Below are 23,165 nucleotides of genomic sequence, written 5' to 3'. Positions count from 1 at the left end.
AATGTCCCCCTGGAAATCACTGTTGACGACACTAAGAGTTAATCATCAGAAAGCAAGATTTATCTTGGTTTTATCCCAGCAAACACTAGAGTGCCACAGCAGCCGCTCGGCCACAGCTACCTACAGTCCAACAGGATGGTTCTGGTTATCAGCAACACTGCCCTCCCAATACAACTGTCAGTCCTCCCAAGGCACAGCCAGCTACGCTGCAACACACGCCTCCCCTGGGGCATCCGACACATACACCTTGTGCGTGGATGTGCCTCTCCAAGGCTGCCACGTGGCTCTGCCCCAAAACCCCCCAGCACCGCCGGTAGCATCAGTTGCTCCCATGGGAGAGGCTGTGTTGTCCTAGCGAAGCGGCCCTGGGCACGGTCCTGGTATGCTCCACACCCTACAGCCTTTACATCCCCCTCAGATGCAAACCCCTTAGCTCTGTAAACCTTAGCTCGCTCCAGGCTGTGAAGCCAAACACCACTGATGCCAGCAAGGGGAAACATGCAATATTTTATCCATCATGATATGGACACTGTTCCATACCATGCACACTCACTTCAGGTTGCCGCTCATGACAACACGGTTGTCACTCAGCATCGTTCCACCTCTTGCAGTTATGACCCCAAAACTCCTATTTCTGCTAATGTTAAAACAGGCTTTGAGTGTTTTAATATCCAAGACAGGGCAGGGCTTGCCATGGGAGGGCAGACAGCATCCTCAGCAGCACTGCTACGAAAGCATCCAGTACTCCTGAGCACTCAGAGGTTGTCCTGCCCCTGCTGTGATCTGTTTAAGGCCTCAGCACACTAATCAAGGTAATAAAACAAAGACCAGGGGAAAGAGCGGAAGATGAGACTCCAGAGGGGATGAAAAAGGAAAAAAAAGAAAAAAGATAAAGATGAACTGGGGGTCACACAGGAAAGCATATTTACAGAACAGGAACGTAACAACTACTTTTCACCATGTACTTATCAAAAAGCAACTTTTTTTTTTTTCCTGGGATTGGTCCCTTTTCTGCCCTTCTGAGTGAGATTCACACTTGTGATTCCAGCGATATTTCATCTTCTTTTTAATACTCTAATTTCTGGACTTGGAAGACAATGAGAATTTCAACTTCCAGGCCTCTTTTTTTTTTTAAAACATGAAGGAAGTTCAGCCAGACAAAAAAACCCACAAATAGCTTTTATTTCATTATTTTGGAGGTCTGGCCCCATGAGTTTTACAGGTGTGAAGTTGGCAATAAAGGCAGTAGATAAATTACCTGTTCATTTCTATTATGCTTTCTGGAAGAACCAGAATAGAAGAGGTCATCTGTTCGATAGCTGGTCTTTACGGGGCCAGAAATCTGTGCAGTTCAGCCACAGCTCAGCTGTTGGAAGGCATGATTACCTAGAAATACGACTGGCTTGAAGAAAAGGAAAATTCATAGAATCATAGAATCGTTAAGGTTGGAAAAGACCCTTAAGGTCATCGAGTCCAACCGTTAACCTAGCACTGCTAAGGCCACCTCTAAACCATGTCCTCAAGCACCACGTCCACCTGTCTTTTAAATACCTCCAGGGATGGAGACTCAACCACTTCCCTGGGCAGCCTGTTCCAATGCCTGGCTACCCTTTCGGTGAAAAAGTTTTTCCTAATATCCAACCTAAACCTCCCCTGGCACAACTGGAGGCCGTTTTCTCTTGTCCTATCACTCGTTACTAGGGAGAAGAGACCGACCCCCACCTCGCTACAACCTCCTTTCAGGTAGCTGTAGAGAGCCATAAGGTCTCCCCTCAGCCTCCTCTTCTCCAGACTAAACAACCCCAGCTCCCTCAGCTGCTCCTCATAAGACTTGTGCTCTAGACCCTTCACCAACTTCATTGCCCTTCTCTGGACACGCTCCAGCACCTCGATGTCCTTCTTGTGGTGAGGGGCCCAAAACTGAACACAGTATTTGAAGTGCAGCCTCACCAGTGCCAAGTACAGGGGCACTATCACCTCCCTGGTCCTGCTGGCCACACTATTCCTGATACAAGCCAGGATGCCATTGGCCCTCTTGGCTACCTGAGCACACTGCTGGCTCATGTTCAGGTGGCTGTCAACCAACACCCCCAGGTCCTTTTCAGCCAGGCAGCTCTCCAGCTGCTCCTCCCCCAGCCTGTAGCGTTGCATGGGGTTGTTGTGACCCAAGTGCAGGACCCGGCATTCAGCCTTGTTGAATCTCACACAGTTCGCCCTGGCCTAACGATCCAGCCTGTCCAGGTAACAAAAGGACAAAAAAAAAAAAAAAAAAGGCCCATCTCAATAGGAAAGGCACAATTCTGCATCTTGTTACACCTCTGCTATCTCAGTTATGTGAAGAGGGCTTCACTTCATAGTTCACTACAGGAACTAGCCAACTGCTCATTATTTTGCTTTACTGTTTTCTTTTAAGAAATACGGCTGAACTTCCTCTATTTCCATTCAGTATTTCTCCACCAACAGAAGGCCTGAGTCAGAATGGTATTTTCTTCAGACATTAGTAGTTAATAAACATTTAAATCTGTTTTCAGAGTCTATATACCATTTAAAAAACCAACATTCCCTTGGAAGAGAATTCCCTTATTGATCACATTCGCACACAGAACAAGGCCTGCTTGGTTAAAAAAATAAATGTATTTTAAAAGTGTATAATCTAACCTGCATCTTACTGCTCACACTGTCTATTTACCTTGTGCAACTCACTCCACTGTGGACAATGAGAAGAGACTGGTCGCTTCCAGTTTCACATCACAGAGCAAATGCTTTCGTTCCCCACCCCTCATGCACCGCACACTGAGGTTTGCACTGCAAGCAGCGCACAACCAGTTTCTATCAGAATTTCCTTCTAACACCTGAGACAAAGGAAAACTCAAACATATTTGACATCTGACCTCAGAGACCTCCAAAGTCCCATTCCCCACAAGTACGAGCTTCTTTTCAGAACAGCTTCAGCTTGTCAGAAATCCAGATGAGTAATCGTGATGACAAGCCCATACCACAGAGTTTTCAGAAGGACTAGTAACCGGTTCTTGCCAACCAACCATCAATTCCCCTGAAGTGCTCACTTGGCTATGATTATCATTACTTATAAGGGTGCCATCAAACTGAAACTGAGTCAGTATTTTAAAAATGATTTAAGAGCAGTTCTGGATATTAAAGCAGCTCCCAAGTCCCCACTGCCAAATTGCCTGCTCTTCTTCACAAGAAGGTGATGTTTCCTCCCTCACATCCAAGAGAAAAGGCACCACTTGCTCTGATAACAGACAACGCTAACGAACCATACAAAGGAAATAATGGGTTACTTCACGCATTTGACAGCTTACTGCAGTTTTAAAAGATTTGTGAAGATGAAAACGCGTTTCCTTTATCTCAAATTATTTCATTTTAGGTATGTGTAGCAATTATAGCTAACATTTTTTTGGGCAGAAGTGTGGTTCTTGAATTACGGCGTCCATTTCAAAGCAACACTCAAATGAATCTAGCCAATTTTTCCAGCCCTGAAGTCCACAAGGTTAAGGTTTGACAAATTCCAGTTTCATCCGTAACCAAATTAGAGCTAAATATTCCTGTGCTACTGAAGTGCTAGGGAATGAGGCAACCTCACCTTGAGAAGACAGCTCCTTTCCTCCCTGCACAGCCCCCAAGGTAAGAGCCATTCACCCCAGCAAAAGGGTGCAGGTGCTGTGCTAACCAAGAGTTTTGGGAACCCTGCATTCGTCACGTTTGACAGCTGGCTTTCAGGAGGGAGCTGCCAATTGCCAGGATTGCCAGTGGGGCAGCTCCACAGCAGCCACTCAGGTCCAGCCCCGGCTGCAGCATCCCTGCCTCCTCCCCTGCCTGGCCACTTCTCTTGCTGATCTGGCTGAAATCTAACTGTGAAAAAAAAAAAAGCAGTTAGTGTTCAGTCAGGTCAGCCCCTGAAGGCCTCTCGCCACAACCCTGGCAGCTCCATAAGGAGCACAAATAAGGAGGAAATGTAGGACCGGGATGGAAAGAAAGGAGAGACTGTGGACTTACGACTGGTGCAAACCATTATGGGACCACACCTTCCAGTTACGATCAAGAATTTTTTTGACAGTGAAATGAAATGAAGCTGTGAACCCAGTGCTGTTGCCAGGAATTCAATGCATCAAAATGCTACCCTCACAAATGGCCCCTTGGCCATCGCAGTCAGCAAAGAGGCCAAGGGCACCACTCCGAGGACATCGAAAAGCACATCAGAAGAAGGACCTCCCTGCAACATCACAGGACGCTGCGTGGCTTGGGTGGATGTCCCAAGGTCAGGGGCACCCTGTGGTTAACCCTCACAAGGGAGGAGTGCACCCCACCCAGCAAACTCCCAGCTCACAAGGCAAGTTAGGCGCCCATTTACTGTTGGGTTGACTAAAGACACCCTTAACAAGTCTCGACTGAGATTTGGTCTTAAGCCTTTGGCTCTGTAACAACACATCTTAACCACTCCATGTCCTTTTGGAGGGATCATTTTCCTAATATTTTCTTGTTGTTTGAGTGAAACAAACATCAAATTTTCCTGGGCCCTTACTGGGCCAGTGTTTTGGATCCAGCAAGCAATTACTGCAGCTTCACAAAACAGTAATAGTGATAAAACTGCAGGATACTAGTAAATACACAGAAAGTCACAACAACATGTATTCCAAATCTTTGTACCCCAGGTGATCTCCGTTCATTCCCCGCCTTGACTCCCCTTCAAATTACAGCAGCAGCAAACCGGACATCACATCTGTGCCTCCAAATGCAAAATGAAAACAGGCTACATAAAACATAGCAGGGTCTAAAAATAATCAGTGTACCTTAAATTTATGTTCTCTTTTTTTTTTTTTTCTACTGACAAATGCAACCTCAGCAAGACTGAACTATAAGGAGTATCAAAAGTGACATCAGTAAGTTTTTCCAGCAGTCGCCTGTACCAGAGCTCCTTAGGAGGCTTTGCTGCAGACCCATACAGCACAAGGAGAAGGAATTTGGTGCAAGGGGCTCATACTCACTGTCTGCAAAGTTTCCTCCTGTCTTCTGCTTTGGCTCTGTCGGTTGATAAAGGAGCGTGTCGAGAGTTTGTAATGGTTCAACAAGCAGATGATCACTACCACCATAACAGTTATAACCACAATTATAATGATGATTTGAACAAACTCCAGTTCAGCTGAAACAAAGAAAGAAAAGAGGAAAGTATGTCAATGACTCACAGAATGTTATCCATCAAAGCCATAATCTGAAAAACCCTCAGTATTTCATCAAGATTGATCTGGAGTAAGATGTTACTGCTGTCCATTTCACAAAGTTTTGTGAAGAAAACTGTGTTCTAAAAAGTATGAAAATTATTTATTTTTTGGCAGTGCCGATCAATGGGTATGAGTGGCTGCAGGTCAAAGCTAAGAAACTTCTTGGTGATTCTTCTCTGCAGCCTTCACAGGTAATAAATTCTTCCACATAAACACCACAGACAAGCCTTTTGGATAATACAACAATTTCAGTAGGGAAAAAACCCCAAATAAAACCACACACAAACCCTACTCTATTTTAATAGCCACCTGCCATGCCAATAGAGTCCAGAGGGTTCCATAAGCTTCAAAGCAGAGGCCATGGAGAAAGGAATCAGGACACTGTATCTACTAAGTTATCCTTTTTTTTTTTTTTTTTATCAGCTAAATAGCATGAAAGCTACCTAAATCAAGTGGAAAACAAGCAAGCTTTTCTCCTATTGAATCTCCATGCAATGTCTTTTTCAATTACTTACTTCTCTCCAACTAGAGTAAAATTAGCTTTTCTAGGACATTTCCATTCAGGTAAAAATCTAAAAAGAGATCTGGTACTCTAAAACAAGATATGTTCCACTACAGTTAAAAATGAAACCGGGCCCTTGGCTGTTGCAAGAGATACAATTACAATGAACTCCATCAGAGCCCATCATCTCATCTGAAGTCCTGCCTATACCACAAATATTAAGTATATTTAGAAATGAGTCACTCTTGCACCCTTTCAGCTATACTGGAGCAGCAAGGATGAGCAACGTAAGGGGAGAAATTGCCCTTTGGAGTTACACCGTTGCTGATATTTCTGTGGAAATCGCATTTCTCACAGGGGATGCTCTCATCTTGAAAGACAACTCCAGTTAATGGGAGGAGGTCTTTGGTTGCTAGGCTGGTAGAAAAAGCAAAGCAAAGCAGTGCAAGTTGCTCAGTTTCAGCACTTTCCAAAAATGGCACTAGTTTTGGCCGCCAAAACATGAACTTTGGGGAACCGATATTAAATTTCTGTTTTAAAAAGCCAGTGAGGAAAGAAAGCTAATGGAATATAAAAAGACAAAGCAAACATCGCAGAAAACAGCTTCCCCTCTCCCCTTCTCTCTTTCATTTGTAGTCATCCTCACCCTTCTGTGTAACAGCAGCGCGCTCACGCAAACACAACACGACTGTGAAGCTGAGCTAGAAAAGTGCTGTTCACGTATAAAATACAAAACGACCTGCAGTGGAACTAAAGGAAACCCGAGGCTGTTTTGTTATTCTAAGATCTCTTGCGAACAAACCCTCAGACTACCGGAGCTGCAGGCGCGCTGGTGTCCGGTGGAGGCTGGTGCCGAGCCCCAGCTGTTTGCCACAAGTGACCAGTGGGCAAGGGCACGCCACCATCTAAATGCTGAGGTTCTGCCATGGTCTCAGTAGGAGTAACTAAACTCATTTCAGGCTAAGGAAAGAGTAAAGGGCACCATCTATCATTTAATTTCTCTTTGCTGTTAAGTACCATCTACTCATCATTAAGGCCACCAACATTCTCAGAAAATTTGATTAGTCAGTACTTTGCTCTGCTTTTGCTATCAATCCCATATGCAGCAATTTTTTTTTTCCCCCCTCTCAAGTCATTGGAAGCTAACAATGTCAGCACCAAAAGATCAAAAAGCAGGAAGCATAGAATTAATTAAAAAAAAAAAAAAAAACGACACATACACCAAAACCGTGCTTAAGCAAAAAGTAAATTTTTCTTGGCTCAGAAGCACAGAATACAGACTCGACACAGTTGACAACTGCTGCAATTCACATTCTGCGGCTACTATCAAAGGGTTTCTTTACCCAAAACTTTTTTTTTTTGGGTCCATGAAATACTTTAGACTGGAAATTGAGAGACTGTTGCTAAAGGGCAACATGCAAAACAAGCAATGTTGATTTAGGCTTTCCTAGAATGCAAAGATCACTGGAATGACATGTTACTTCTCTATCTGCCAAGGGCAGAGTCTTCTAAATTTATCAAGGCCCCAGCATTTCAGTGGCAGGGGACGGCACTTCTCCTTTAGAAAGAAAGGATTGGAACCGTGAGCATTTCCCTCGGGGGGAATAATTTGGAAATGTTTGACTAAGACATGGCCATACAATAAAAAAAAAAAAAAAAAAAAAAAAAAGAAGAAGAAGAAAAAAATGAAAACCACAGTACAGAAGTGTGAGCACACAGGATTTTCCAAGACCAGCTTTACATCACAAACACTGAAACGCAACAAAACACCCTACTGATGTTCAAGAGGATTTCCTCGCTGCACAGTGGAGGGAATGGAAGGGGGAAGGCGATTTAAAAATGTCTTTTTTTCCTCCTGACTGGCCCTCCTGCTACTCACTGGGTTATTAAAAGGAAAGAGCAGAGACCAGAGCAGCAGCCTCCATGCACCGGCGCTGCTGAAGGCGATGTGGGCGACCCCGGCCCCCGCCTGCCCCCCGGCCCCGCTGCCCCGCACCCCGGGCCCCGCCGGGGGGCATCCCCTCCTGCCCCTCTTCCTCCCAGTTAACTGGGAACGGGACCGCGTCCCTGAAATCACACGTTCGCACCGCCCCAGGTCTCGCCGTCACACTCACATACACCTGCTTCTTCACACGCACAAAATACTTGTAAGACGTTTTTCTCCCAGGGGAATGTTTTTCATGGCAAAGGCACAACACTGAAAAGGCAACTGTAGAGGGAACGGACACCCCTTCTCAGAGAGCACGCAAAAAAGGAAATCGTTTATAACCCTACCAACAACCGGGCAAGCAAAAGCGCCTGGGCCGCCGCCCCGCGTCCTCCTCGGCAGAGAGGCTCCCCGGGCCAGGCGAGGCCTCCCCCGCGCCCCCCGAGCCGGCCGGGCTGCAGGCTGGGCCTCGCCCCGGCCGAGCGGGGTCGGAGCCCGCAGCAGCCCCACCCCCGCAGACGGACCGGAGGAACGAGCGGGTACCTCTTTCCAACAACAGGTCTTTTAACCGCGCATCCTTCACCGCTGTCCTGTTAAGCCGCTCACCGGACATGCTCGCCTCCGGCGGGCGGGGGGCTCAAGCCGCTCCGCCAGCCCCCGCGGCGGGCACCGCATCACCGGCGGCCCCGGGATCCATCCGGCCAGGGGGCACCCTCCTCGGGCCGCCCGCGCAGCCCTAGGCGGGGACGGACTGACTGACTGACAGACAGACAGACACCCTCCTCTCTGCCTGTCCGTTCGTCCGTCCCTCTCCCCAGCGCACCGGCAGGGCCCGGCCCCGGCGCTCAGACGGCAGCCACCCACCACCCGCGGGGCCTGGGGCGGCGGGAGCGGGCGGGCAGGGCTCCCCCCGGGCCCCGCGTGTGCGCGCACGCACGGACGGACACACGGACACGAGGGACGCCTCCGGGCTCCTGACGGCAGGGTCCCGCCGGGCTCTGTCTGGAGCAAAATGAATTTAAAAAAAAAAAATAAATAAAAAAAAAATTAAAAAAATGAACCGTCGAGAGCGAAAACGGAAAGAAAAAGCCCCAGGGCGCCCCGCTCCTCCCCGAGCCCCGCCGCGGGGCCTGGGAGGGCCGGAGGGAGGAAGGTCCGTAGCTTACCCGCGCCGCCGCCCCGCCGCTCTTTAAGCCCGGCCCGGCCCGGCGGGCGCTCGGGGCGCCCCGGCTCTTCCGCCTGCCCCGGCCCGCCGCGCCTGCGCCGCCGCCGGCCCCGCCCCGCCCCGCCCCCCGCACGTGCCCGCGCCCCGCCCCGCCCCGCCCCGCCGTCACGCGCCCCCGCCCCGGGCGCCGCCGCCGGCCCCCGCGCGGAGCCCCGCCGGGAGCGGGGCGGGGGGCCGAGCACCTTCCCGGGTCGTCGAGCGACCCAGGCTCCGCGCCCGCCCCGTTCCCACCGACGTGAAAAGGCACCGGCGAGGAAACGTCCGCCCCGGCTGCTCCGCCCCCTCCCGCGCCGCAGGCACGCAGCCAGCGAAACCCGCGGGAGCTGCGCGGCTGCGGCTGCGTTACGCGGCGTTTTAGGGAGAGTCCGGGGGGGTAAAATCTTAGGGAGACGCATCCTGGCGCAACACTGCGAAACTGTGACCACGGGAAGAAATAATGCCGCGCCAAGAAATCCACGCGCACGAGTTAAAACCAAAAATCGAGGGGGAGGGGAAAGGAAAGCACCGGAGACTTTGAGACTGGGGCTGCAGCCGCACGCCCGTTTCTGCAGCGAAACTCCCGGCTCCAGCAGCGTCCGCCGTCCCCTCCGCCCCGCCGCCTGCCCAGCCTGGGGCTGAGCCAGCCGCTCGGGCTCGGCTGTCTGTCGGGCAGATCGGTTCCCCCTCCCAGTCCCAACCCGGACTCCCAGCAAAGCACCCCGAGGGAGGGCTGCCCCCGCCGCTGCTGCTCACCGGGGCCGCGCAGCCCCACAGGAGCCCTGCACGCCAGGAGGCCCGCTTAGCACCGGGTCCCTCGTTAGCCCTCGGCTCCCGGGGTGTTCCTCCTAGGCCTGCTTCGCCAAGCCCTCCTCCCCTTCCCAGTTACTTCTCCGGATTGTGGGAGCATCCCAAAGCACCGGGGAAGGTCGGTGCGCATCTACATGAGCAGGAAAAAAGAGTTCACGCTCTGGTCCGCGCTTGCCCGGGTCCTGGGAGCTGCTGAAGGCAGAGGAGCTGGGCTGCAGCGCTGGCGAGGCTCCGTGTCCTGCTTCCAGCGGGCTGGCTGGCTCAGCACAGCCCCACGCCAGCACTGCTCCCCCTCACAGCACGGCCCCAGGGTCCCAGCCCGCAGGACACGCTCTGGGGCTGACCCTGCACACAGACCCGCTGCTCCCCACGCCTTTCAGATCTGCAAACCCCAGGGACCGGTCTCAAAAGATCCCTTGACTCAAAGTCAAGGAGCAAAAGCCAGGAGAGGAAAGAGGCTGAGAGGAGTGAGCCAGCTTGCGGTCACCCATCAGGCCTGCCCTAGGAAGTCAGGGGGTTTAAAATACCCGGAGACAGATCCTGAGATACACAGCCACTGCCGGCAGCAGGGCCCTCCCGTTTGGCCACCGGCTCTCCCCGCTCTCTGCATTTATTAAACCATTGTTGACGTTTACCTCAGTCCTGCAAGGTCTGAAGCCCCAGTCCAAACAGTGCAGTCAAGCTGGGGGACAGTGATTGTGGACTGCAAATAAATATCCTTTGAGAGTTCCTAGATGAGCAGAATGATTTTAAATTACATTTCGATGGAATACTTTTGTGCAAGCAGAGTATTAACTGACTACAGCACCGTTACCAGCAGAGGGAAATAATTCAGTACAGATAGCAGATGTGGAGCACCTTCAAAACTACAATTTTATCACCCCTAGACTACTTTGAAAATAATGAATTCAACAGACTGGTCTTTTAAACATGGCTGTTGTATGGGCATGACCCATACAGAGTCGCTGCTGAGGCTGATTATCTTCCTGTTGCAAATTCGCTGTTGTCAAGGTCTGAAGTGTAAAACAAAGTTTCTGAGCCAAAGATTGACCCACATATATCATTCCCAAACCTCATGTTTAAAATAAGATAGTTTCAAATAAGTGTAGTTTAAAGACTATAAGCAGAAAACAAAATAAAATTAATATATTAGTATTAATGCTGCTCCTTTACTTTCGTCTCCTACAATTGAAGCCTGGATATTTGAGAGTCTTTTCAGTTCCTGAAGGGCACTGACCTACAGCATAAAACAATTGCTTTGGCAAGACGGGATTCAGTGCACAGAGACTGATACTTCACACACTTTACTCCCTCTCTAGCCCACTACTTCCCTACCCACCAAAATCTGTTTAATATTATGGTACAAGTGTAGGCGCAATGGCTGCAAAATGGTTACAGACTGCTGTATCCACAAGCAACGCACCTGATAAGCATCCTCAAGAACATCCTCAGAACAATATTTGGCTCATTACCTATTTATTAAGAATTTATCATGAAGTTTTTAATGTGAATCAAGCCCTTTAGAGGCTGAACAACTGCGCAGCAAGTGCCAGATAGCCCATAAAAGCTGCTTTGTCAACAGGGACGGAGGACGTGCTTCCTTCTAAAATTCCCCTCCCGGTAAGAGGTTCCACCGTGACCTCGGAGCAGGACGGCTGCTCCGGCAACAGGGCTGAAGCTCCCTAAGCAGGCTTTGGCACACCGAGCTGTAATGCTCCTCCACTAGTCATTACAAGTCTAGCATATTAATGATAAAGCCAAGGGCTAGTTAAACTTGGTAACATTTAGGTGAAATTTTATAAAGGATGTGTTTACTCATCTGGCTCCTCAGTCTTGACTGGGAAAACAAAAAACTCATTCTGGAACCTCAAGAACAAAACCTGATTTTTTGTTTTACTAATAGTAAAGATGTTAATCTTCTCAAGTGTAAGAAAACACAGTCATGCTTTGGTGACCAAAACTGCACAGATGCTGCTTTCTCAATATGAGTTTCGCATTTCCGCTACTTACCCCTTTTTTTCCTCTGCTTCTCCAGAGACATTACTGACTGTGGGCAGGCTCTTGGCCAGCCCTTACTCTGAAGAGTAAGAGAAAACCCACAGACTTGAAACTGGAAAATAAGGGGGTGTTTCCTCCTGCCTGCAGCCAGCCCCTCGGGATCGCTCACCTGGGGAACCTGGATGGCGGGGGAGTGTGCAGAAGTGCTTCCCCCTCCCTGCGCTCTGATACAGCTCGGAGCCACGCGCCCAACTTCAGCCCATAAAACCATCTGAGACGGCCACAAATCTATAACCGTCAACATTTCACCCAGGGCCACACGCCCTTACGTGCCTCTTCCAGGTGGCACCAGGGCGATGCTTCATGGTCAAAGCCGTGTTGGGGCGACACGTGCCTGTCATGGGGGAGCTGTGCTTTCAGCCCCCCGGCCAGCCAGGCAGGCAAAAGGGCCCTGGACAGCAGCCCCGTGGGTCTTCGGGACCACACGGATAATGGCTGCCTGCTGCAGCCCCAGCCCCATGTCATGCTAGCAGCCATGGGGCTCCGTCCAGCTCCTCTCTGCCACCTGTCTTGTGTTGGCCCCGGCAACAGGGCTGAGGCACGGATGAGCCGGACCAGGTCTCTGCTCACAGGGAAAAAAAGTCAAATTGCTTGCTGGGTGAACACTGATGCCAACACAAAAAAAGAAGGCAGGAAATGGTCAGTGAGGGACAGAGCAGGAGACCAGGACCATCCCCTTTTGGGTAAGGGTTTGCACCTGGACGGGCTTCAAGCGACCACAGACGCACCCACCGAATGCCCCAGGCCCCCACCTCTCAAACTGCCACCTCCTGGGGTAAATTTTCGCCTTTTTGGTTAAAATGGAGTTCATAGGTTAAGTTTGTCAGAAAAAGATACTGAGGAATGGCACCACCCCAGGGAAAGGAGAAGTGTTTTTCTCATTGGCAGTGAATTCAGGTAACTTATTTGTCAGCAGGTGCATATCTAGATGTATTACGTCATCGCATTTAATGTGATGCGGTGCAAGGAACAAGCAGTTGGGAGCAGTGTGGAGAGATCAGCGACACAACCCAGAAGAAGCAAGTTTGGTGGAGGGATTTAACGCAGAAGAGGACAGTGTTAAAGGCCTCTAAATTAACTCCCTGTTAAAGCCGTTCTTTACTCTGCATTAATAGGAAGGATTGTGAAATTGATGTCTATTTTTTTTTTTTTTTAATCACCCTTTGCAATCCTCAGTTAAAGAGCTGCCTCCAAATCTTGTTTCCTAGAAAAACAAAGCAGTCCTTCATATGCATAGTCAGTGGCACAGCCTGCGTGGTCCATGTGCTGGCCGCGCATGCGGTGGTTTGTTTTCCTGTGCTGCAGGGAGGGTTCAATCTGGGACACTGAATTGTAACATGCTGTTTTAAAAGTAATCACCGTTTCAGACCTGACTAGCCCTGGCTCTGTTTACACTGGCAAGTGAGAAAATCTACTCATGAATTATCCCCACTGCAGTTCTATTAGTCCTCGCACGCCGGCTCGGCACAGGCAATTTACAGTCGTCTCCTCCAGCAGGGTTAAATCGTACAGTGAGAATAATACGCTGGCCCTGCTTACCCTGGAGATTACACTGCTGGTAACTTTGATGCTCCCTTGCCACTGCTGAAAAACAGGTACAGAATTTCCTAGTGCCGATGCATAAGGAATGAGAAACTCTGGGCAGGGAAAGGCAGCTGTAAATCTGAGGGTGATAACCAGCCCAGGCTACTCAGAGCATGAAAATATCCCTAAAGGGACGAAGCAACCGGGTGGCTGAGAAAGAAAATTTCACGCAGGTACCTGTTACGCTGAACGCTGTTATACACTGGCTTCCACTTATTTTAATCATTGACTAATTCAATCCTCCATTTAGTTCTATTAAAAACTTGTGAACAAAATCAGCTGCACCGAAAATACTGCAGCCCCTTCCATCCTTCATTTGGATCATATTCCATAGCTCTTGGCTTATTTTGAGCTCAAATCTAATTAGTGGTTGTAAAAATGAGTCATATAAATAAGAGAAAAGGCAAGCAAGGATCACAATGTTGTTTTGTTTTGTTTTTTTAATTCTGTTGTTATTCAGAGTTCTCCCAGCAGTAACTGAAATTAGTACCTGGTACTGGACTCTGTGGAGTCTCAGTGATTGCAGTGCGACTACCCTGCCTAAGCTCCCCGTGGTTTCCAGGCAATTCCCAGCAAGTCCAGGGAAGAATCATCCCTCATTATTAAATTTTTTTTTTAGCCCATTCAAACAGGAGCTAGAAGAGATGCACTAAGGAACACATTAAAAAGCTGAGAGATCACATCATGCATTATCCTACCATAGGAACAGATGAAAGTTAAATGAGAGACAGAATTAGCATGGGTGCTAGAATCTATGCATATGCAAGAATCCACCTCCAACACAAAACTGAAACCCCTGTTGTAGAAATATAGGTTGCTAAATAAGCTATTAGCAGTATTTTACACAGAAAAAGGAACGTTCATTCTTCTACTAAAGAACACTCTTTGGAGTTACAGAGTCTCCTGCCAGGTGGATTATTCACTCCATAAATCTCAATTGCCAACAAACTCCCTGGCAGCCAGGAAGAGAAAACAAGGGGCACTTGACTGCAGATTAACAGACTATCATGATATTTTAGTACTTTCTGACTAAGGTGTATGGGAAGACTTCAAAAAGCTAGACAGTGCAGAAACCTTTCAAAGATCACAAGAAAACCCAGCAACCCTGGTCTAAAAAAGAAACCTAAGGGCAAGACACAGAACGGAGATAAGAAGGGAAAGCAGAACCAGGATTACAATAAAGTACTAAAAATACAACTAGAATGTGAAGAGCTGTATTTTATTTCTGACATTAATATAATCAGCTGGTTTAGAGATGCGAAGCTCTGCCTCACTGATGGTGCTGTCTAGTACCTGAGAGTAAAGGATGAAGAGAGGAACGTGGAAAAAGTATCCAAAGAGATATGGGGGAGAAAGGGAATCAATATAATGCAAAATTTGGGGTCAGTGATGACAGAAAAATAATGCTTTTAAAGAACTACCATGCCAATATAAGCTAGTATTTAGAAGTGAGTAAGGGAAATGCATCAATACTGAAAAATGGATCTATAAGCAAAACAAAGGAATTTTCTTCTTTTTCTTTTATCCTATAGTTTTCTTACCATTTGTCTTGCAGCATTTACATACATGCTGTCTGGATGTGTAATCGTAAGGGAAATTAACCCTGGATAACCCCATGCTGCAGCACGTTTACAGAAATTGCTCTAGAGAAACAACTCCAGGAATAAAATGGGGGATGTTCAAACCATCGGAAATCAAGTGAGTCACAGACATGATAGGTCTGAAGGATGGGAAAATCTCTTTATGAGAACATGCCATTAAACATTACAAGCAAGCATAAAATCACTCTGCCACAGTATTTTGTTTTATTTGCATTGTTAAATTTCTTCTCCTAACAATAATGGATAGTTTATAGCACTAATGATTTATACAAAAGGAGCTGCGTAAATGCATCCCAAATGGGTGGCCTCTTTCTTAAGAATTGTAGACTCAGTTTCCTTCAGCTTTATCGCAAATCAGTGACTCACACAAATTTCACATCTGCCTCGGGATACAATGGCGCAGCTTCTAATGAGGTTTCATGATGGATTAAGTTCCTATGGTGCAAAAGAGGTGTAAAAACTTAAGCTAATTTAAAAAAGCACGCTGCATTTCCACAAATTGCCGTGGTGCGAAAACTATAGATGCTTTGCCATTAACAACTGTTACCACTGAACCCTGTGTGGCTATTTTACTAAGTCCATTACTTCTGCCTTCTGCAGCCCCGCTTAAAATAAAATACATTGTTTGTATACAATTTGTGTATGTCCGTGCACACAAACACAAATTTTCCCCAATAAATCAATGCAATTGACCCGGAGAAGGGGGCCACAGTTTAAGAGTATTTAAATTGGTCTGCAAAACACATTCACCTCACTTGCAGTGCACCCTCAAAAAGAGATGAAGACTGAGATTTTTGACATGCAAAATGATTTGGATTTGCTACAGTTTATAACCCACTTTATGATATAACAGAGTATTTTATTCCCAATCCCCAGTATTCCAAAACTGTTAAGTCAGGCTCCCTCAAATCAGAAATCAGAAGAGTGGCATAAACCAACACTTTGATCACATCTTTCCAGCGTTTCTTTGACCTTTACATCCAGATGAATGTATGAATCAACTCCCTTGATTCCAGCCGCTGAAGCACTAAGAAAACCACTTAATTTACGGTAAAATCTTGAGAACTGAGAACACTGGGAATAAGAATCAGAATCCAGTCAAGACTTCTTAGGCCAGCAAGAATGAGGATAACTGCAGATATTATGTACTCAGCTCACGGGGAAGCATCAGGAAGTTTCTAATGCACTGCTTTTCTGACTAATGGCCTAAGTGAGTGTGTAGACAATAATCCTCACGTAGGAGATGTGAGGAGGAGCCGGGAGAGAAAGTCCACGGAGAATGTCAGTCGTCGGATGCTTCCTGCAGTTTTTCCATCACCACTTATCGGGAGCCAGTTTTAACGCATCATCACAGGCATTCCTCGGCAAGCAGCAGCATTTCTGCCGCTTCCTTCAGACTGGCAAAGGAGTAAGACTTCCCAAAAATACATCCTCTAGAAAAGAGGGAATGAGGCGAGCGAGCTCAGCGCTCAATGGGAATCGGATACCTCACTGCTGCTTGCGAAAAGCAGACCTCTGAGTAAACCACCAGCGAAATGACAACCACGTTGCAGAAGCTACCAGGCTATTTTTACCAAAGCAGAATATGTTATCTTTTAATTTCGTATAAAGGCAATAAAAATTCATAAGATTCATGCTCTGAATTTGAAGAGAAAAGCTTGGTAATACAGCATTCAGACCACATGGTTTTTAACATTACCATGAATGGTCTACGTTCTTCAGTCTTTTGACATGTTCACAGGGATGGTGTTTACACTGACTCGTTCATAGTACATCATATCACATTTTAATGATTCGGTTCAGCTCTGACAAAAGGAAACATCTGCCATAATTTTTTCTTTCGTGAACTTTATCACAATTAAAAAATCTGACGTTTCACCAGCCTGTGTGCCAACCGAGAAGCACGCCAAGTTCGGCGCTTCCTGATACATACAAATGCGTGCAGCGTGAACAGCTAGTACCAACAGCACCAAGCCATCACTGACTTGTCAGTTCCCACCACAAAAGAGAAAAAAGATCACAGTTTGTGGGCAATAATTTCATAATCTTGATCTGGTTTCCATATGACAGAGTGCAAGAGAGAGAAAGCAAAAAAAAAAAAAAAAAGAACGCTTCACAGCTCTGTGTGATGACAACATAAGATTTCTATGTCTTGCCCTATTGCAGCCAGAAAAATATTAAAGCAGCATGTCAAAACTGGCGTAGCTTCTGAAAAACGATTTCCAAACATCACTTGATGGACAGCACCCTAGCAACTCAATATGAAGCTTAAATCCGCATCTACTTTACATAAAATGAGGCCAACCCCACCCAATGCAATGGTAGCATTCTTGTTTTCAGCAGAATTAATGGGATCTACAAACTCAAGCCACTTCTGAGATACTGCACACATGATAGGAAGGCAGCTTGACCATTTACCCTGAAGACCACCAACCTCTTGTACCCTGTGTAAGGCCGGGGTAATTCTGGTACCTCTAGGCAGTACCAATGACACCACCACTTCAGGGTGGAAGCCGAAAGCCAGAAACAAAACCAGCAGCCTAATGTTACAAGCAATGCAGTGCTGCTTCATACATGGAATAGCAGGGTCCCATGGCTTGGTGGGCTGTGTTGTTACTGCGCCCAGGCAGCTGGGAGGGATGGATGTTTCTGAACAGACTCCAGGGCAGAGCTGGGGTCTCAGTGAGGGTTGAGGGGTGCTTTCTAACACTGCTCCTCCGTCCATTTTTTTTCCCTGTACTACCAGCGTAATACTGGATCGGGCAGGGTACAATTAAACTTTAAGTGTCTCATAGGAGGACTTCAGGGACTGAGAAAGAAAAGGAAAAACAACCCTGCATACAGAACATACAAGACTGCTCCAAATGTATGGCATAGGAGACGTTTAAGGAGATGCATGGTCTACTAGCTACGAGATCAGACTGAGATTCAGCTTCTCTCCCCAGCTCTACCACAGCCCTGCCAGTGACCTAAGGGAAGTCCCTTCAGCTCTCCCTGCCCGTCCTCGCTCTTCTCTCTCTCGGTACCACAGCAGCACTTCCACAGAGCACGGCCTCACTCCACACACTGCCTGATACCAGTGCCATATGAAATTTGGGCCACTAAGCCACTTTTGAAGATGACCTGTGAGCACCTAAATCACAAAGATGCATTTTCAAAATCTGCCCAGTGGTGAATGGACGGCTGCCCTTTCCAGTGAGCAAAAGGCTGGCCCCAAGCAGCTGCAATGGCATTTTCCTGTGTGCGGAAACCCAAAATTTGCCTGAAATCTCACCAGACACACCAGGAGCTGACAGCTAATGTATCTTACAGTTGGTTAGCTGGTATTTTTGGACGGGAGGCTGCATGTCAAAGCGTACGACTGTACATCCAACACTGTACTGACTCACCGCTGGCATTTTTGTGTAGCCCACTAAAGAAATATCATTACACCCAGTTTGGGTTGGGCGAGACTTTCTGGGTGAATCTTCTTGTTGGAGAGGAATTTTTGAGAGTAAGATAATCGTTTTCAGGTTTACAGAGAAAGCGCGCTCTCCCACGTGTGCATACACACACAGAGCGGGAAAAGCACGTTCACTCCCTGTCACTTCTCCACGTTACCGCATTGGGGTAGCAAAACTACTGATGCTTCAAATTTGGCACAGTCCTAATTTTTAATAAAAAACATGGTTTTCATTAGGATTAAGGTAAAGGGTTAAAACCAAATAAAACCAAGTTGTTATGCAGCCTCCAAGGAGAGGGCTGTGCTTTCTGCCCAGCCTGGGAGGGGACGCTGCCCGCACAGCACACCTTCCCAGCTGCCTCCAGGCAAGCGCAGGGCAGACGCGGGCAGAGACATCTCTCCATCATCCCTTTCGGCCTGACATCAGGGGTCTCTGCCATGCTTCTGATCGGCCAAGTTTTAAGCCACAGCTGCAGAGAATCAGCCTGAGCCAGGCAAGCGCTTTGCAATGCGGCTTCGTGATCCCCTGCCACCGGGATCGCTTCATGCATTCGTGCAACGATTCAAGAAACAGCCTTGACTGCTCACCCATTAACTTTGGGACGTGAGTCAGGTTTGCAATGCTGGGAGACAGGCTATTTTTACTACACTTAGGATGTGCTGTCACAACGGTAAATCCCAGTTGCAGATTTACCGAAAGCGCTAAGGGGATTTGTCGGGGATTTCAGGACGCCCGGCACCCTGATCTGCATAGCAGCTCAGACCAGGCTTTTTGCCATTCAGAAGTCCCAGACGAACGACTCGTGAGAGCGTGCAGTTTGCCAGCACAGTGCATATTCAGCGAGCGTGTGGGGTCTGGGATGTGTCGGACATCGGAGGCATGTGCTGGCCACCTGCACACGGTATCTCAGCCTCCCCCACAAGCTACGCGCCGGACTTCATCGAACACCTACGTGCACAGGCACACCCCCTCTCCTGTCCACGATGCCCGGGCACACCAGACCACGAGGACCATGCATACAAACTCCCTGTGGCATGTGGCAAAGACCTGGCCATGCAGCCCCTGCCCTCAGGCAGGGCACTATATACTCCCTGTACACCTCGCGCCACTCCGATTTCTGTAGTCTCAACCAAGTGCAGCACAAACTTGTGATTACTTCCCTCACAAAGTTTATACCCTACAGCAAGAGCTTCCCAGCCCACTTCTGTTCTCAGGGATCCGATTCCCTGGCTGCGGGAGGTACACAAAAGGGTCTCACAGGAGAAATCTCCGTGCACCCATCACGGATGACTAATGGATGAAGTCTGAGAAATGCTGCCGTACGACACTAAGGATGGCGAGGCTGAGTTGCTGCTGCTACCTTACCTGCTGTATTTCCTGCCTTGGAAGCTGCATGTCATCCTATTAGCACAGTTTTGCTAAATTAATTACAAAAGGCACACCCTTTCCAGCGCTCATCCTGTTTTTTTTAGACATGTCGAATAACTTTACCTTGCTGTCAATATATCTGGTTTCTGTTTTACACACAGAAGACGGGAAGAAGGGAATTGCTCAAGCCAAGGCTGTGCATATAAGGAACATGAATCTGTCATACAACCCAAACTGGCTCTCGGCTTGAATCTATCCTTTTTTGGGCAGACTGCTTAGACGTTTTGTATTTAAAAGGACTCTGGCATTTTTCCTTCATGTTCTCTCATATTTCTTGCTCTGAAAGCTCAGACTAGGACTTTTTGTTCGTTGTAGGTGTCTTCCTCAAAGCCAGCTTAAAGGTGGGGTTTTTTTGTTTGTTTGGTTGGTTGGTTTTTTTTACTTTTAGAGGTAAGAGCTCTGGTTCCCAGTGTTAAATAGCAAAATTTTGAGGGTCTGTTTTTCTGTTAAAAAAAAAAGTTGCTCTTTTTTTTTAGCACAGTGTCAATCTCTGTCGCATAAAGAACTGAGTCCCAGTTTCCAAAATGTTCGTATTTTATCTTTTCTGCCATATTTCTTCAGTTAATACTTTACAATTCTGCCTGAAACTGAAGTAGTTTTAGTTTCTCTATTGCCTACACATTTTGTCATTTCTAACACGACAGTACTGTAACCCATTTGTTTTCTCAGTGCATCTTTCAGCATCACTTGTACTTCACAGTGCAGATGTCTAATGCAGATCAAGGCAGGCGCTGCAGTATATTCTGTTCCAAAAGCTATCCCCACCTCCTCACTTGTTTTGCAACATGGCTATCAAAGCATTAAATAAATAACATAATAGTTAGCATATATCCATTGTTTTACATATTCTGAATGGTTTATAGATGTTACTTAATTTCTTCACGTGCTGCTCCTGTGAAAGAGATACAGAGGTGATCATTTTATCTGAATTGCAGCTACAAAGCAAGTCAATAGCTAAACTAAATCATCAGATCAACAGCTCTTTCTCAATTTCCGAGGTCAGAATAAATCCCATTTATAAGGAAGAAACAACAAAAAAACCTGCAGACCACCTCCTGCAAACAAATGAAATGTGCGCTAAACGTTGATCACAGCTTTTTCTCCACAAGCTCAAATCCGAAGCCTGAGTTCTCTCCCTTAAAGCTCACACCCAGAGGCACGGCTCGCTGGTCAAGGCAATCTTCAAAGTTTCCCATCTTGAACAATTTATTTTCAGGAACAAAGCCTGGAAAAGGTCCAAAACCCCCGTGTGGGTTGGCAGCAGCTCAGGATGCTGTCTAGGTGTGTCTGGCTTGCCCAACTAACAACTCTTTCCACTTCCTTCATTCAGAGCGCACTCGGGTTTCGCCGTACTGCAGCAGGCCAGCCATTAACTTCTATTCCTTCATTTCTAAAAAGGCTACCGGTTTCTCTCACTAGATCCCCAGCTTTATGGGCTGTCAGACGCTTTGGGTTTTAGATGGTGGCTGAGAATTCGACAGCAAATGTACAGTTTAGGATTTACGGCTGGGAAAACAATTTCCCAAAATATCTATGAATGCAATGCAGAAATATGCCACATTATAACAGTGAGTATTCTTTCTCAAAATGGAAGTGTTAAACTTCAAGCACAGCTCTATGCCTGAGATGAGCCAGGAAACTTCTGAAATGAGTAACAGGCCTTGCTCAGCACCCTGCGGGCAAAGCAGCCCCCTCCTTCCCGCTCCTCTTCCCCCTCCAGGTAGCCCCGGCACAGTAAAGACTTGTTTCTCAGCTACGCTTTTAAGCCAAACTCCCCTCAATACTGATGCCAGGACAGTGTTTCCCAGCTGCTACCCTCAAATTGTTAAATCCTGAAATGGGTCCCTCTGAAGGTTATTAGAATCATAGTATCATCTAGGTTGGAAAAGACCTTTAAGATCATTGAGTCCAAACTTAAACTAATTTTTCATGTGCAGAAACGCAGAGGGAAATAAACACTAATATTAACCTGTTCAAGCAGCAATAAATCCCTCTCCTTTCCCCTCCCCCCCTGCTTACGGCTACAAAAATTAAATCCATAAGGGCATTTATAGAGAACATCTTATTTAGGGAAGAAAACAAAAGTGACTGACACAGTTATTTGTCACTGCTGGTAAATAAATTTGCACGGCTTACAATGTTTACCCTGGAGTGCGGCTGAAAGATCCATTTGTGCTGCATTAGAAACCTGCCTCAATGACAAACTTCAGCTCCCCGCTCCAGCAAAGCTGATGTATTGACTGGACAGGTAGATATTAGGTGCTCTGACTGTCTGGATGCTATGGAAATCATGCCGCACGCATCCGACCGTTGTCAGCGGCAGAAGACAAGCGCCGGCCTCATTCTTATTCTAGCCAGGAAAAAGGCCTCGTCTGCATTAGCCTTTTTACTGAAAGGCTGCCATATTTGTCAGTTCAGACGCATGTAAGATAAGCTCTTTCCCCGTTATCTAATATTTCACCGGGCAGTGGAAACGAAGGATAAGCAGAACCTAATAGTCTATGTGGGCAAGAGATCTTGAATGCTGTCAAGCTCAGCACAAGGCCTGGATGCCCTAGACAAGGGGAAGTTTACAGCAGAAGTTAATCACTTCATTTTGAAGAAAAACGCACAGGGATTTGGAGAAACAGTTACGACTTATCCTGGCTACGCAGCAAGCAAGGAGACAAGTGTAAAACCCTTAGTGCAGCATTATACTCGGTGCCTCTCCCTCCCTATAATGTAGGTACCGCTCGGCTAAAATTGCAGTCCAGGCAAAGGGGATTAAAGAAAGCAGCTGTAAAACCACTGCTTTCCCTAAGCAGTCGGAGGAAACAGAAGGGCAGGCAGGGAGAAGCAAAAACGAAAAACCAAGTTCTGCGTTCTTGAAATGTCCTAGGCCGATCAGTCCCTTGCATGGCAGCTAGCAGAGAGGCCGAAAGTACCACTGCACCCTGGTTTACCTGTACTCCTCCCCTCTAAAACTGCCCAAGTCTCATACAGAGTTGGGAGAAACCTGGCAAACAGATCAGAAAGGCTGTTGCTCAGTCGCAGGGCTTGCAGGCAAGCACGTATCTAACAGGCTTTTATGCTGCATAATGTGGGTACAACAGTGCTAAGCAAATTCTGAATAAAATTAAGATAGCCTGTTTCAGAGCTCACAGAGTAAGTCTGATTTAACAGCCTGTCTGCTTAACAGATACACCATCTTAAACAGCAGTGACTATACGGTCACACTACTCCATTTTAATGTGCTGACAGGAGAATCAAACCGTATTTGCACAGAAGTGCAGCCCCAAGTATAAGCTTTCAACGTTGTTTTGGCCCACCCAGAATGGCCAAGCTATGCCCAAAATTTTTATTTTTTTTTCATCTGGCAAAAGTGGATTTTT

General features: G+C 47.2%; 1 protein-coding gene across 6 annotated transcripts in view; it reads right to left on the bottom strand.

Moving 5' to 3' along the window:
* Positions 1-23,165, bottom strand: part of LDLRAD4 (low density lipoprotein receptor class A domain containing 4) — a 196,357-nt gene that overhangs the window by 18,710 nt on the left and 154,482 nt on the right. For 2 of the 6 annotated variants that reach the window (XM_082327427.1, XM_082327428.1), the window contains exon 3: positions 5,007-5,161. In XM_082327427.1, coding sequence (XP_082183553.1) covers positions 5,007-5,161 — 155 coding nt within the window. Of the gene's footprint in view, positions 1-5,006; positions 5,162-8,212; positions 8,753-8,835; positions 8,911-23,165 lie in introns of those variants that run through there. The other 4 variants (XM_082327429.1, XM_082327431.1, XM_082327432.1 and 1 more) reach the window with 4 other exon arrangements.

The sequence above is a fragment of the Platalea leucorodia genome (genome assembly GCF_965183815.1).
Source record: "Platalea leucorodia genome assembly, chromosome: 1".
Lineage (NCBI taxonomy): Eukaryota > Metazoa > Chordata > Aves > Pelecaniformes > Threskiornithidae > Platalea > Platalea leucorodia.
Note: the sequence above shows the minus strand (reverse complement) of the source record. Positions and strands in the feature narration are given on the sequence as shown.